At 38.9% G+C, this 17,201-nt stretch overlaps 2 protein-coding genes across 3 annotated transcripts in view; both read left to right on the top strand.

The window, feature by feature from the left end:
- Positions 1 to 17,201, top strand: part of LOC126336726 (glutathione S-transferase D5-like) — a 216,006-nt gene that overhangs the window by 23,095 nt on the left and 175,710 nt on the right. The gene's annotated exons all lie outside the window — the stretch shown is intronic.
- Positions 1 to 17,201, top strand: part of LOC126336727 (glutathione S-transferase 1-like) — a 136,634-nt gene that overhangs the window by 57,648 nt on the left and 61,785 nt on the right. Inside the window, exons 5-8 of one of the 2 annotated variants that reach the window (XM_050000712.1) lie at positions 2,322 to 2,380; positions 3,597 to 3,735; positions 7,282 to 7,443; positions 9,102 to 9,318. The exons of the other annotated variant lie outside the window; for it this stretch is intronic. Coding sequence (XP_049856669.1) covers positions 2,322 to 2,380; positions 3,597 to 3,735; positions 7,282 to 7,443; positions 9,102 to 9,242 — 501 coding nt within the window. The 3' untranslated portion in view covers positions 9,243 to 9,318. Of the gene's footprint in view, positions 1 to 2,321; positions 2,381 to 3,596; positions 3,736 to 7,281; positions 7,444 to 9,101; positions 9,319 to 17,201 lie in introns of those variants that run through there. 2 annotated transcript variants of the gene reach the window in all.

The raw sequence follows: 17,201 nt of genomic DNA, 5'->3' as shown, positions 1-17,201 counted from the left end.
TTGAAAAGAAAATTATTTATGCAATTCCTGTTACTAGTTCCTGCTCCTGTTTATTCTTTCCTCTCCAAGTGCCCTTTTTTAAGAATGTGGGTCAAAAGATTATTATTTAATGCATCTTAATCAGGTGACAAGCAGCTCAAAAAATTATATAATCTTCCATGACATCCAGTTTCAAAAAATTGTATAATGGTCAATAATTTTAAATCTCTATCACGCACACGTCCAGACCGTCCGCTCGCGCTAACACTTCAGACCTCTAACCTCCATCTCTGCTAACTACAGACTTCCAACATTCATCACTGCCGCCTGTTCACTTCCAACTGCGAGTCCGACCAGCCACACACATCTTCTTACAGAGGGCACACAGCGCTGTTAGAGTTACTAATGCAATCTATCACGCTGCTAACGTACTAACACTTAAACAGGCTACTTACAATATCCATCTCATGAGAAATGATATTAATAGCACTCAATGTCTGCACGGAACGCAGTAAGTACTCTCTGTCCACTAAACAGCTATGTCAGTACGTATTTTGATCTTTATGAAGTAGTTGCAGTGCTAATGTAAATCGGTAGACATTTGTAAAAGATCTGAACATCACTGAACCTCTCCAAATTGCAGCATTGCCATCCAGACGACTAAAACATTATTCAAAATATTACAATGTTTTCATCAGACAAATCATCTGAAACTTAATCTGTCTCTTTCACTAGTTCCACTTATGAATATAATAGTGTTAGTGATATCCAGCATTGCAGGTTGAAACAAATGAGATCGACTTCTTGTATACAATCATATTGTCCAATTGGAATTTACTCTAACTATAGAAATACACTACCTGAAAACCGGTTTGCTTTCATCGGAAGAAATTTGGTCTGGCTCACTGTTAGCTCTCCATGCATATAGACCAAAGAAAGACATGTTGAAAACAAGTTTCGTTGACTTCCAGAAATGATACAAGCTCATTTTAAATAATCAAGAAGAGTTCATCTAAATACTCATTTCTCTTAACTGCCACAAACTGTCGTTCTCGAAAATTTTAGATACTTGTTTATTAATCTAGCATCATTCTCTATAAACCTCTTATTTTTTCATAAAGTTCTCATTTTGTGGACTAACACTTGAGTGTGATCAGTTGAAATTATTCTCTGTCCTCACAAGCACTACCTGCACATATACGAAGACCTGTCCAGATTGAGTGGTAATAATCGTCCCTCTCGTTGAATATTACTGACCGCAGTTCTGCAGTGTTGGACGATACATTACTTTTTTACATATTATGCAAGGAAAAAAGTAACGAATAACAATTTGAAACGTGTAGCACATATCTGCCTTACTCCAGGTCTGAAACATCGCGCTTGAGATTTGATTCTATATAAACAGTCCTCAATCTAAGATGGTCGTGAGATTGGTCTCCCTGACTTAACTTCTCACTCACCATCACCATGTACCAACAAGTAATTCTTTATTCTGGCAGACCTTTCTCATGTTCTAGCGTCCAATGTTGATGATTCTACTCCTATGATGACCTCTGCGCGCAGTAATTAGCACGTATACAAAGTAAGAGGTGAACAATCCACAGCGGGGATATACTCCTGCTTGAATTTTTGTTTTTCACTGGCAATGAGTTACTGAGAGAACTGTTGCCCAGTAACATATATATTTCCGTTACAATCCCACTCAGCCGATGACAGCCGAGGATTGCACGTTGTTTACCACACCATATGATCCTGATAGTGGTGACTTCACACATATGAAGGTATTCACGGCGTACCAATCACCTGCTGCCCATGAAAGACTCAATTCATCGATGTAAGTGGAGTTAAGAGATAGTATACACCTGGCTCCGATTATAAGGCCGTCATAAATGTTCTAAAAGGTAGCATTTAGTCCAACGGCACTGCGAGTTCCACACAAATGACTTCATGTTCGACTGCTGCATCGAAGTACCACTTTCTGCTTAACAAGGCTGTTACCTGTAATTTCGTTCGTCTTTCATGTGTCCATGTACTGTAGCTAATGATCGAAATACGAGCAAAGAACTACATGTATGTGGTAGCATCTGTAGGTGAAAATAACGATCTAATCATTAATGAAACTCACGCTATTTGGAATGTATAGGGAAATAGGAGGCTGTTATTTTCGTATTGAAAGATTTGACTTCATATCATATTTTGAAAAGATGATTAATATGAATATTATATGAATAGCTAAACTGACAGCTAACTCTCTTAGTTCAAATTTCTGTCTCTTTATTCTTTTAGATACTACAAACACTGTGCAACATTTGTAATATGTTATGTTTTCTCGATCTTTTCAGAAAAATCCCCAACATACAGTTCCTCTATTGGTAGATAATGGCCTGTACATTAGTGAAAGGTAAGCATTAATTATGAGTTTCAAGTACGCATCATTATTTAATCACTCATTCAGATTCAATAAAAACATAAACACTATTACGGAAACGAAACAGATATTGACGAAAAGTTAGTGCTGAATTCCAAAATGGGATATTCTTTAACATTCCAATAGCCATGTTAGAGAAGAGTCCTTGTTCAGTCTGGCGAGTACATTGGAAGGAATCACCTGGGGCTGTTAGAGATTGCGATATTTATCTAAGTTATTTTCTGGCTCTCGGAGAGTAAACTACAGTTACGTACTAGAACTTCATAAAATGAAAACTTTATAGAAAAATTGATGGAGTAGGTACAAGCTCTTTAATAATTCTGCAAACCTAGCAATGTGCTTAGTATGTTTTTCCGACTTCTCAAAAAGGAGAATGTTATAAGCAAAATACACAATACACTAGATCGAAAGATAGGAGATAATAAATTAAACAAGCTTGTATCTTAATTTAAGTTTCGTTCTACTCTGCCAATAGAGAAAATTAACTATTTCCATTTCAAGTGAAACAACTAAGGACATTGGAGGAACCGCGTATGTTAAATGTTAACATTAAATTAAATTGGAGTAAATTAAAGTTATGTTGAACATTGAATGTGTACGGTTGTGCAACTGTCTACATGACAATAGCCTCACTGTTTTGATGACAATGAGTTACATGAGCTACATTCAGAACTAAAATCAGCTCCAGAAGCGTAGTTATAATGTTATAATTATAGTTTTATGCATTAACAAAATTGTTACAGTGTCATTAGTTAAATCTTATATATCGTGAATAACTCAAGAAGTAAAGTGGCGCAACTAGTAGATCGATCACCGGAAACTAAGTAAATGTAACTTTGAAATAATTTTATTGTGTGACACTACTACTGGTTTCTAACTGAGGCAGGTAATGATTAAATGGCCGCAGTACATATATCGGCATTAGTTGGTTGCAACATCGTTTATTGTCGCCATGGCATTGTAACTGTTGCGGCATTTTCTGTAGTCGAATACTGTTATCAAGCCAAAGTTTTCTGCAGAATCAAGTTTCAATACAGTCTGGGCTTTCAGGAAGCCCATCAGAAAGCGTTTCAGTTCAAGCACTCAGTATGTACCCACAAACCTATAGTAACGATCTCACAATGTGTCACAATGTACAGTGATATGTCTGAGCTTGTATGTCACTAATGTTTTCGTGCCTTGTTAACAGCCGTGCCATTGCCATGTACCTCGTCTCAAAGTATGCGAAGGATGATTCTCTGTACCCAAAGGATGTAAACAAACGTGTTCTCGTCGACCAGAGGTTATTTTTTGATCAAGACTTGTTCAACAGAATTTTGAATGTTTTCGTAAGTATTACGTCACCTTCCTAAAATGGATTCTCTTATATATCGTTGCATTCTTTCGATAGGGCAAGGACTTACTGTACATCGATAAACAGATCGTGATTTTCATATGGCTTCATCTCTGTCAGAAACTGCAGCATTTTTATATTCTCTATGATCTGGTTCACATCTTCATTCTGGTTTTACCTCTCTGAATGTTTTAATTTTGCTTGCGAGAAAACCGAAAGCCGTAATTAGAACCACACTGTTTGATGTTAAGGTTTATGCCGATAAGGTTTGCTTCCTTTACAGTTACTCGTCAAGATATCCACTTAGCGTTTCAATGAGAAGCCTCTTCACTCACAAATGTGTGCTTGAAGATGCTAATCAGCTCGATTGTACACTAGTATATTGATCACACAAGTGGGTATCGGGACTTTTATAATTGGAATGTCCTTGATCACGTCCGACGACATACGGGTCTTTGGAGTCTGCAAGTATCAGTGACTCCTCACCTATTGTATGTGTTACAGAAGACTTCATAAGGCAAAAAAACACGTGACTTCCAGCTGCCACTAACTGTAAGTCTCTAATTATCAGCACTAAGCAAACAGTAACCGTGAACGAGATTACAATAAAAATTACTGTCTAGAGATGAGTAATGTGGGTGAACAAATCCTCAAATCATAGACTTAAAATATCAGTGAGTAATAATGAACAATCCTAGGCTCCCCATATCGGTCAAACATCTACGAATAACTGGGACACAAGTCCGGAAAAACATTCGCGCTTCGGTATTGGCTTCAAACATCAGAGCTATATGTTATGCCATAGTTTAGGAAACATTACCAGAAACTGAAAGTAAATTTAAACTAAGACTGATGTCGAGGTAATTTTGTAACCCTTGCAGCTATTTCCCACAAATTTTGTGTGAAGAAGCTAAGGTAGGTGGATGAAAACATGGAACCCCCAGACACACATCACCCTACCTAATATGGCGTAGGAAAACAGCTGGCATTCAAAACAACTTCCAGTCGTCTTGGAATCGATAAATATAGGTTCCGTATGGTTTTCAAATTCCAGTGGATTAGTATACCATTCTCCCTGCAAAATAGTGGCAAGCTTATGGAACAATGACGGAGACGGATAGCGATCATACACCATTCTGTCCGTAGAAGATCACAAAGGCTCAATAATACTCATATCTGGTGACTGTAGCGGCCAGGGCAGATGCAACAGTTCATCCTCATCCTCACACAACCAGTCCTGGGCGATGCGAGCTGTCTGTACAGCGGTTGTGCCAGTCTTGGGACACAGCATCACCATTAGGGAACAAACACTATACCATAGGTAGACCTGATCAGCCAAAATTGTCACGTAATACTTGGCAGTAATGAGATCTTGCACACAACCCATGGGGCTCTTGGAATACCGAGATATGGTCGCCCAGGTCGTCAACGAAGCCCCATCGTGCATCACTCTTGGGACGTAAACTCAGCCAGAAGTTGGACACAGTGTGCAACGTGACTCATCCGACCAAATGACATTCTTCCACTGCTCAATATTGAAGGATCTATGGCTTCGGCTCCACGTTTTCCTGTTACGGTCATTTCTATCACTGATGAGCGGATTTGGAATTCCAACTCGCCCTTGAGCTCTCTGCCTTGGAGCAGACCTTCGAGTTTGTTTGGTGCTGAGAGGGTTCGTGAGTGCAAATTCAGTTATGCGGCGACTTTTGCAGCTCTCGTGTTCTTATTTTTCCTCACAATCCGCTTCAATGACCTCCCGCCACGATCACCCAACAAACACTTTCGCCCGAACTGTGACTTAGCGAAGATTGTTTTCCGCTTTCCCTGTACGCGATAGAAAGCGTCGAAATGATTCCTTTGGAAACACGGAATACTTGGGCTAGCTTGGTTACGGAAGCACTGACTATACGATCACCAAAAATTTGCTTGGTTCGAATTCACTTGGCTCCGACGTAATGCACTCACAGCTGCATAGAACATTGTTCTGACTGTGGCTGACACTTGCAAAGTGTTAAGAACATTTCAATAGTGCCGTTCGTGGTCAAATACAACAGCGAAACTTGCAGGCTTGGCTAACATATGCATATTTGTTATGGCATGCATTTCTCGCGGTGTGTACATATAGTCTTAAGGCCTACCCACCGTAATAAATATCTCACAAGGATACGGGCTTGCTACTGGATGACGAGGTGCGAATGAGCCGTCTAGCCAGTTTTTGGTACAAAGTCAGGGACGTGTAGTGGTACTTTCCAAAGGAAAACTCACCTGACGATGACTGAATGGTTGTCAGCCGGAATGTGGTAGCAAGAGGTCTACATCCTCGGAATGTAAGCCCGAAACCTCTAGGAATGATGAAGAAATTGGCAATGACAGCAAGTGCGACTCCCCTCAGGACACTGGGATCACGACCGTGCTACAACTAGACTGGAAGTTAGTTATATCCAAGCGCAAAACATCAAGATGCAGTTGTTTGGTAGGATTCTACTTCTACTAAAAGCTGAACATAATACATCCTTTTCAGTAGGACTACCAGGGCTATCACTTTGAGAACAGTTGGATACTGAAATGTAGTGCCACCTTACAAAAATATCTGCCAATAGGACTGTCAGAGAGACTGCACATAAAGTTTCTCAGAATAATTTATTAACTTTTGTCACGGAAGAGAACCCATCAATAAGAATTTTAATTTTATTTTTATAATGTCTCTTCCTTTTACTTAAACGTTTTGTATGATGTTTCTGTTCCATCATGGACTGATCCACATTTGCTAACTATCCTTACACCCTTATTCGGGGACGAAGAAGAGACCTACAGCGAGTTTGCGTCAGGGTTCATTTTTAAGTGCTCCAAGTTACGGTCGATGTAGTGGAAGAAGGCATATTCCCTAGAACACAATTTTGTTTCCAAGTTGATTAGAATGGCGAAGAAGCCGACAATGACGAGAGAGCGGCAAGGGTTTATTTGACTGCTAATCGAAACATCCTGGACCACGGTATCGATCTTAGTTCGACCTTAGATACTTGACAGAGACCATCACCAATGATCGCCGAAGAAATGTGTTGTATAAGAGGTCACAACCTTGTCACTGACGGAGGAGGATTTGAGACATCAAAAGGAGGAACGATCGGCATAATCAACTGAAGGAGAATGCACAAAACAATGAAACTTATTTCATGAAAGATATTTTTTTTCAAATTTTATTCCACAACTTGTATAAATAATATTGTTATGCATCAAACACCACACTGCCGCCAATATTTTGTGAAGCTAGTTTCCACTGAATCCATCATTTGGTAAATTTCAGCATTTTAAAGTGATGTGTATACTAAGCCTATAATTGTAATCTGTGCCGTATGTTTATTTAATGCTGTGAAGATAAGTGGGCCTTGTGCATAGCATGTCATCATTTAGCCCACGACACATAATTGTGATTTGGAGTGTATAGAGCCATGCTTTCGATGGGTTGCAGATTGTATTCCAACTTCTTACTAGTTCGTAGCACTTACTGATGTTTCCATTGATTTTAATTTCATGTCTACAGATGCCAGTATTTCAAGGCAAAGAAGTGGAACCCAGCAGCATTGAAAAAGCGAACGACGGTCTGGAAACTTTGAACCGAATGTTGGACAGCAAACAGTTTCTGGCAGGAGATAAGGTTACTATTGCTGATTACGCCGTCGCTAACAGTCTGTTGGCATTGGAGGTAACGTGAAGTTGTCAAATTTACAGTTATAAAGTTGAGAAAATGTGATGTAGTCAAAAACTTGTCAATTGTGATGTAGAAAAGCTTATTTTGCTCACTTACTGGGAACATCTATTCCATTTTTATTTTTCTTATTACACCACCCTCTATACACAAAAGACTGACTGACTCATCCCCACCCAGTCCAAAAGCTGCTGCTAGAAACTTGAAATCTGGAGAGAGTGTTGATATTATATTGTAGGGATCTTTTAAGAAAGGATTTTGCGAAATTCCACGTCTAAGAACGTGAAATAGGGAACCAAAGGATTTTGAAAATATGACTCTATGGAAGCATTTTTTAATCTCAGACTACGAAAATTGGTATTTGGTTTCACGGTCAAAAACGAAGAAATACATATTTCAGCATTTTTGGAAATTTAGCCCCTTTGGGGATGAAATAGTCGGTGATAATTATTACTAAACAACTACTAAAGCATTTTTAAAGCTATATGTATGAAAATACGTTTTCGACTTCTCGGTTGGTAACAAACACGTAAGTGTTTCAATGTTTTTGGAAATTCTACTGCTAAAGGATAAAAAATTTAATGGAGATATTTCAGTATGAAATTTTTTTTCTAAATTAAATCGCTAATGCTGGTGAACAGGGGATGAATGTGTTCATGAAAATATTTCGTTGCCGGTATATTTAAAATATATCTAAAGCTAAGCTAAATTTACTGTATTTGGTGTTTGACTTCTTAGGAAATTAGAAAATGTGTGACAGGAATGAAAGTTTCTATGGATATATCACCACAAGAAGGCAAAAGGATGCATTAACAAAGATCTCCGACACCAGCTACCAGACTTTCGTTTTGGTCGGAAGTATATTAAAAAACGACACTGCTTCTATGGCCTTAATTAGCATGAATAGTTTAGATGTTGTTGCAATTTGTAAACAACATGTAAATTCGATTGAAGAAAAACAACAAAAATCTGTGCAGACCTACAGTCTGTAGCGGGCGCTAAGCTTGTAAAATATTTTATGTTCCCTCAGGCAGTGTATTACATTATGTGTGGCTCTCCTTACCGTTACCAGTTAAAAAAGAATAACTTTCCCAACACGTACTTATAGAGGCTGAAGTATTATGTTGAAATTTGAAACTTCCTGGCAGATTAAAACTGTGTGCCGGACCGAGACTCGAAGTCGGGACCATTGCCTTTCGCGGGCAAGTGCTCTACCAACTGAGTTACCCAAGCACGACTCACGCCCCGTCCTCGAAGCTTTACTTCTGCCAGTACCTCGTCTCCTACCTTCCAAAATTTACAGAAACTCTCCAGTGAATCTTACAGAACTAGCACTCCTGAAAGAAAGGATATTGCGAAGACATGGCTTAGCCACAGTCTGGGGGGTGTTTCCAGAATGAGATTTCCAGTCAACAGCAAAGTGTGCGCTGATATGAAACTTCCTGGTAGATTAAAAGTGTGTGCCGGACCGAGACTCAAACTCGGGACCTTTGCCTTTGTACTGAAATTTGTTGAACTAAATCATTTGGGAAGGCGGACTGACACCATTAGATACAACGTGTAAAAACGTAGAAACCAAAAGCAACTAATTTATACAACACATAAGATTATATTCACCAATTATTTAATGTACGATGTCGGTACCTATTTTTCAGTTAAACCCAAAGAGTGGAGTTGATGCTACTAAGCAACCTAACGTTAAGCAATGGCTTCCACGTGTGGAAAGTTCTCACCCAGTATACGGGAAGATCGTCAAAGAATATGATGAAGCCCTGAAGAAAATGATGCAGAAGTAAATGCATTTAATATGTACTCGTATTGTATATGTGTGAAAATAGTAAAAGTGTCAAGATTTCTAATCAAATAAAGTCATTATTTTATTAACATGCGTCATTAGATCCAAATTGTGACCCTCATTCTTTCCATGTTTCTGTCATCTAAGGGAATGTTCAAACGGGTGTGACAAGTTATTTGTGCTATTAAAGATAAATACATTCACGCCTGACCGAGTTCTCTCTCTTCATTGTAATAATTCCATATATTTACTACAACGAAGGGCTGAAGTGCTGGTCTCCGCTTGATATTCGATACTGGTCTTTGTTTCCTGCTCCATTCTTGTTAGCCTTTGTCACAATGTTTTAACAATGTTGAACATGTGGGTAATAGAAAGATATATACTCGAAACAAAGTACAGTAGATAGTAAAAGGCATGGTGTTTCATGTGTTCCTATGATCGAACTATGTCACATCACTACTTCTGTTACACATTCACTATTGTTCGGTAATCCCTAGTGCCTACAAAGCGTTCTTCGACAACACAAAGCATAACTATGGTGAAATACTTTGCTTACAGAATCATTAAGAGCGGAAACATATCGATGTTTCCTTGTAAAATATCGCTTGATCTTCTAGAATGAAAACCGTTAGCTTCCAATACACTAAAACTTAATTAGGCTTGAAACAACTCTTTACGGGTGATTCTTCAATTTCTCCAGGCGTATTTTATGAGGAAGGAAGCGCCTGAGGGAGGAGCGGGAGGGGGATTGTCATATGTACATGACGCCGGCCCACCGCTGGTAAGTACATCAGCGCACCTGATGATGACAACGTGGTCGATTGCCGAAATATTGTGTCCTATGCATACTCACACCAAGCTGTTCACCCGAGATTTATTTCGTCAACTCTTTACGTCTAGCTGATCTAAGGAATATCCCTCTACACACGATATTTAGGGACTAGGACAGAAGCAGTGCACTGTAAGTTCTCCTGCCACTGGTAGGTAACATATTATCATTTAAAATATCAGAACACAGGAAATAAACTACAGTGACATAAAGAACGTTAAACTGCACTACAGGTATCTCTGTATTACGGTCCTACGTAAAGTTACGAAACAATATCCAAGTTCCACTATAGAAATGTATAAATCAAAAGACACGCATGTGCCACTAGTAAAACTGCTTCCGATCTTTGACAGTCTTCAGTCATACAGATGTTATTCTGTATACAAGATAGTGCATGTATTGTACGCGTAAGAGCACTATGCATCTGAATAGGTGACTGTGCAAATTATGTTGACGGCTCGTTTGTCAGCAGATTGTTCAAGCCAGTAGTGGCTCAGGTTCAGAATCGTAGTGTTCGTGGTTAGAAATAGAAGCCAGGAGTATCGAAGTTACAATGTCATTGTATTAACGGCGTGGTTGTTGATGCTATTGTATTACAGCTGTCGTTCCTTCTTTCCAAGGTAAGACATGTACCCGCCGATTCCATAACAACGACAATGGCAGTGCTAATTTCCAATTATAAACGCACCATTTCTCAACAAACTACACTGACGGAAGGAAGTCGCCACAACAAAAAATAATTAATGTAGGCTTATGAAAATTTGGAAATGCATTTGTCTAGGTAACATATTTAAGTGATTAACATTGCAAGACCACAGGTTAATTTTAGCTCGAGATAAGCCAATGCAAATGTGAAATGCTGGTACATTAATAGCCGCTGCAACGTTAGACTGTTGAATGCAAGCGTGCAAACGTGCATGCACTGTGTCGTACAGGTGCCAGATGTCAGTTTGTGCGATGGAGTTCCATGCCTGTTGACAGGGACGGTCAATGCTGTTTGTGGATGACGCTAGAGTTGTCTTCCGATGATGTTCCACATGTGCTTGATTGGAGACAGATTTGGTGATCGAGCAGGCCAAGGCAGCATCTCGACACTCTGTAGAACATGTTATGTTGCTGTATCAGTGTGGAGGCCAGCTTCAAAATGTTAGGAAACACCCCCTGGAATGCTGTTCAAGAATGACAGCACTGAGAGTCGAATCACCAGATTGGCGTAGAAATTGGCAGTCCCTTTACGTGGGGTAAGCACAAGAGTGCTCTGCTGCGTAAGAAATCGCATCCCAGACCAGAAATCCAGTTGTAGCAAGCAGATAGGGTTGTTGCAGGCCTTCAACAAGCCTCCTTCTAACCAACACAGGGCCATCACTGGCGCTGCACATCCAACTTTCACACAACTGACCTCTACCCTGTCCTCCAACGAGGCTCGCTTGACACCATTGAAGCCGCAAATGGCGGTGGTTTGGAGTAAGTCGAATGCACGCTATAGGGCGTCTAGCTAGGAGCTGTAAGTAACCTATTTTTAACTGTGGTGACAGCTACTGCTAATACTGCTGGTGCAGATGCAGTACGATGCGCCTGAGCCATACGCCAAAAATGGTGGTCTTCCATTTCGGCAACGCCACTTGACATTCTGGAGCCCAGTCTTCTTGCGACTGTAGATTCTCTTGACCACCACTGCCACCAGTCATGTACAATGGCTACATTCCTGCCAAGTCTTTCTATAGTATCGCAGAAGGAAGTCCTTTTACATTACCTCGCTCACACACAGTGAGGTGTTGATAATGGTTTATTTGTCGCCTTAAAGGCATTCTTGACTTCCATAAACTCAGCAAGTCCATTCTCCAAAGGTAGCTAACGCTGACGTCGTTACAGTGTGTATGTAAAGCAAGCCTGATTTGCATTCTCACAGCGGTGTTATTAGCGCCACTCTTAACTGCCAGGCGCGAAATTTGATTAGACCCCATTTTTCAGATGTAGAAACACACGCCTGTCAAAATTTGTTGATGTCGTACAACGATTTTTTTCTACCAGTGCATTAAAAACAGAACCTTGAAACTTGTAAAGGAGACTGACTGCAAACTTAGTTTCAATTTAGCGCAGATTCAGACACATTGACATTGCAGAATAGTTAATATCTCAAAGTCTTAAACATGGCTGCGAAACAGGAACTGTGTAAATATGAAGAGGTTGAAAAAATCAGCCAACGAGTTGCAAAACAATGGTTTATGAGCCCTTTACTTATGTTAGATATTTCTAAAAATATCTTCTTCAGAAGGAGTGAGCCCTAAAAATGCATACAACCACTTTGAGCGGTAAGTGTACACTCTTGTTACATCACATGATGGTACTTTAGCTTAGCTGAAGCCGGGTGGCTTTTGTCATGTATTAAACTGCCACGGCTTTAGATAGCAGACAGTTTGCAGTTAGCGCACTTCGGAAGGAGTGCTCTCTTGTAATACCCACAGGCAGAGTATCTTGTCAAAGTAAAACTGTAACAGGAGAGACAGGATAAAATATATGCATAAGTTACTTGTACATCAAGCCAGAGGCTAAGGCCGACTGTTACGAATATGCAGCTTCAAGCGACCAGGGGAAATTGGGCTGCAGATAGAGCTAAATTCAAGTGCGTAAGATGTGCTCCTTGGTTGTGTTAAATAACACCATTTTACATTAAAATAAGCATGAAATTTTCTCTACGAGGCTACTAAAAGTATAACAGATTTACTGGTCTACACTATGTATAAAATTACTAGTACATTTGCTGACAGAGTAATATTGTACATAAATTTAGCGTGCGGAAGGTAGAGTTCTGTTTACAAAAGATCACTGTTACAAATTCATGGAGAAAGAAAACCAAATACAAGGTAAAACAACTTCACTAAAATGAAAAAACGTCTTCTTAACACAACGGAAGCGTAAGCTATAAGGAAAATGGGAAAGCAGTGGGGGCTATATACATGCGCGGTAAGCACTGCTTCTTGCTGGCTTAAGTAAGGTAGTTTTACGTTTAAGCAGTGCGACAATTTCTTACAGAAGGTCACTATAAATGCATTAATTTTAGATGTATACATTAAATATAAAATTATCTGTAAAACATTTATGTAGCAAAGTGGTACTCCACGTAGCTTTAGTGCGCAGAAGATGACAATTACAAAAAAGCGTGACTGCACCTATTGTACGACTGTCTGCATCGTTGAGTTGCGGTAGGCACTTCACCAATGAACTGAACTATTTGCCATGGACCATCAACAAGGTTCTGCATCTAGATATTAATTACTGCAGCCCTTAGGTACTCGATATGTTTTCTCCTCTCCAGGCGTCCGAGCTCTAATGACCATTAGTAGATCTTTCCCTACAAAAGTTACACTTTACACACAAAGACTTAAGTCGGTTCTGATTTACTTCTCTGTTATTCTTCCGACCAACCTTAGGTATCATTACTACTATGGCTACTTTATCAGTTAAAAGAGTTGTACATCATCTTAATTAAGTATTAATTCACTGACGTAAAGTCCAATGTCTCTTGCGGTAACTAGTTAGAATGAAGGAATCAAATGCTTTCGCCTCACATTGTCCGTAGTGGCCTGCTAGCGTGACGCTGTCACAAGTACTTAACTCCTTAGTACACAGAATGGTTGCAACAACACCTTCAAGACCAAATTTGGCATGAGGTAGCAGGTTCCTTTGATAGACTTGGCTTTAACACAGAATGTTTCAAATCTGACTAAATAAATCCTTGAAATCACCTTGTGGCTAGCATTCCTATTTTACTAAACTGAGATGAGCGAGGCAACACATTCACAAACTAGCAATCTCTCCTGTAAAGCAAAAGCTTTAAATATATACATTCCTAGATAAAAAGATACGTATACCGGAAGGTCTGCTGGAATGCTGATTACTGAGATGTTAACTGTTTGCTGTTGTAAATGGGTATGTGGACATGTATCTCAATTACATTTGACGCAATTATTGTGCAAAGGACAAGTAAACGGAAATGCCCTATGGACGTGTATTAGCTGTTCAGTGTTGCTTGATATTCAGATTGTACGTAATAGAAAATTGTTGACTATCGTAAATACCGATCGCGTATGTATGTGCAGAGTCAAGTTATTGTGGTATTAGAAAGGTACTTGGTGTGGTGAATGACTACAGCCCGTCTGTATGAACCCTGAAATCAAGGTTCCTGTGACGTGACAGTAATCTTTAGCTACCTTTCACACTAAGGCTGTAGCGTTGCACTTGGGGGGAGAAAAGAAAAAGAATGGTTATTTTATTTTATTGAAAAATGTCGAAAAAGTGAATATTTTGGTGGGCCACTTGGCAACAGAATCAATCCCTATTGATTACACTATTATAATAACATACGTTGAGCATTAAATACCTGAATAAGAGCAGCAGATTGATTTATTTGAGATCGTCTGGAAGAAACATTATCATATCTGTGCATTTTTATAGCCGCGATGTAGTCATGTACCCTGAACAACACTACGGAACCAGAAGATTTATAGACTTTGAAAGAAATGCAACACTACACAATTAAAAGAAAAGAGTTGATTCAGAAGTAATAGGAAAACGATAATGTTCCTTCAGCCTCATGCTGCGTTTGGCCCATCAGCAGGATCTTAATTTCTGGTGATGAACTAACACAAAATAATTATCATTCAAGTAAATGAGGAGATGGAAATCATCAAGGTTAATTTACTAAAATAAGCACACTTATCTTTAACACACATTGTTTTAATGCTACTTACTTTTTCATATAAAATTATAATAGATGACTATTGTGGTTAAATACTTTATACATAACAGTCAAAATGTCCTCTTAATGCTGTGTGTTCGTAATCAGTTACAAGAAACTACATGTTTTCTGATTGGAAAAATAACAATTAGCATGTTTACTAAATATTTTCATATAAAATATAAAATATCGATGCGAAACGCAGCAAGTCGGCGTCCGCCTTTCATGGAATACAAACGGCAAATAGTGAGGCGCCCAATGCCTCATTTGTCTTGAAACAACAGAATTCTTTTTTATATCATTAATCGATACATTTACATAGAGATTTACAGGCACCGCGCAAGAACGGCAAAGATAAAGAAAAATAGATTCTGTCGCTGCTATGCGATGGTTTATTTCTTTTACTTTACAGTTGTTCAAATACTTTAGGCCCTCAGGCATTTACTGTTGAGCGTATATTAATGTTTGTGAGACGAAAATTACTAATATTACAAGACCGTGCATCTGCATGACATCTGAAATCAACGCTGCTGCCATTCCATAGTAATCTTTCATACGAAATCGTACATTTTATCTCGTTTTCGTAACAAACACTGATGCTGTATATTTCGTTGTGTTTACGCAGTATACAACAATAGTCACATCGTATACAGCCCTTAAAGTTTACATAAACGTTATTATAGTGCATTACTGAGAGTTCGAACTGAGAAACAGAATTCTAGCGATGCTAATGTATTTTATGTGCTATGGAATACTGTCAGTCATTTTATTAAGGAAAAACCAACTATGATACCCTTCCTTCGTTTACTTCAATTTGACAGTTTGTCTAAATTATGTTTCTCACACTACTTAACAACGACGATTCCGGCTGAATGGTAATTGCTGAAACGCGGATATGGCTAACCTGGAGATGCGCTGCACTGAAGGGTGTTCCTTGTTGCAGTTGCGATGGCTACTGGACGACAGAAGAATAGCGGTGGAAAGCTGGTTGATTAGAAAATTAATTACCAAAATTTCAACTCAATTTCCAGCGGCTGCTCCGACACATACTCTGTGATAGGATATGCACTGTAAAAATTACTGTTTCCGGGTAGGATGTGGGGCGGGATATTTTAACCTGATCGGATTAGAGACTTCATCTTCTCTCTTGGATCGGTCCAGGGTTTCACAGATATAGTATTTTTTATGCTACAGACACTATAGAAGTAATAAGAATTTTAATATGAAAAATAGTAATAAAAACAGCAGTCACAGAATTGAAAACCATTTTCAATGTATGAAGAGATAAAGTGAATAAATAGTACTAACTAAGAAGTAAAAAAGTTAATATTAGCGGTACTACTACGATTACGATAACTATTGCTGCGCATAAGATGACAATAATAATAGTAACGGTAATAATGGCGATGACTGTAATAGTAGTAGTGCTAGTGCAAGTACAAAAATTATTTATTGGTATACAAAAACGACATTTTCTGTACATCGAGTTCTGAGAAAGTAAAATTTAAGCAGACTGCAATGAGGAAGATCTGGTTGCAAAAAAGGACGTAATAGGGTAATGAATATCCACAGGGACAAGGGTGGACATGATCGTAGCTTCAATAGATAAGGCATTACCTGTCTTTTGATACTGGAAGTGTTATTCTCGGTTCGCTGTCTTTAGAAGGCACGGTGTATTTGCTTTTACTAACGCCACTGCTTCTTGTTCTAGGTTTTTCTATGAATCTTTGCTTTCGTCTTCTTCCCAGCGTCTCCTGCGATGATCTTCAAATAAATGTTCTGGCTTTTAAGTCTTCTTAGGTCTTTCCCACTTGCGCCTACCTTTTCTGCTTCGATCTTCGTAAAAAAAATATTGGTAAATTACTGCACCAGTACTGAAGCAACCGTTTTCCAGAAGGTTTTGAGTTGCGCTCGTCTCGTCTCTGCTTGTAAATTACAGTGTTCTGCATTTCAATACACTATCATCGAGATTTTCCAATCTTATCCTCCTTCCACCGCAGATAAAAACATTTTTCTTCCCATAAACTAATTGATCTTCCACGTTTCAACTCTTACTTCAAACACTCTCGAATGCCACCGCGAACTTTCAGCTGATCGACTGCCACTTCCGCACCCGAAGTATTTTTTTTTTACATATATAATATGTTTCCTACAGGGCTAAAATTTCAAAAATACACAGAGGTTACTTATAGTTACATTGAAAATTGTATTACGACGCAAACAACATTCACTTTTCGTGTCCACGGACATAAATACATGGAATAAATAAAGGGAACAAAAGATATGGCTATATTTAATTTTACAATACGTTCCTAGGAAATATTAAATTGGTGGGCTGGCTGTTGCTTAATCCTTGAAGACACTGAAATATGCCAGTTAAAGGCTCCAATAAA

Source organism: Schistocerca gregaria, chromosome 2 (assembly GCF_023897955.1).
Source record: "Schistocerca gregaria isolate iqSchGreg1 chromosome 2, iqSchGreg1.2, whole genome shotgun sequence".
Taxonomy (NCBI): Eukaryota; Metazoa; Arthropoda; class Insecta; order Orthoptera; family Acrididae; genus Schistocerca; species Schistocerca gregaria.
This window is presented reverse-complemented; position numbering and strand designations above follow the sequence as displayed.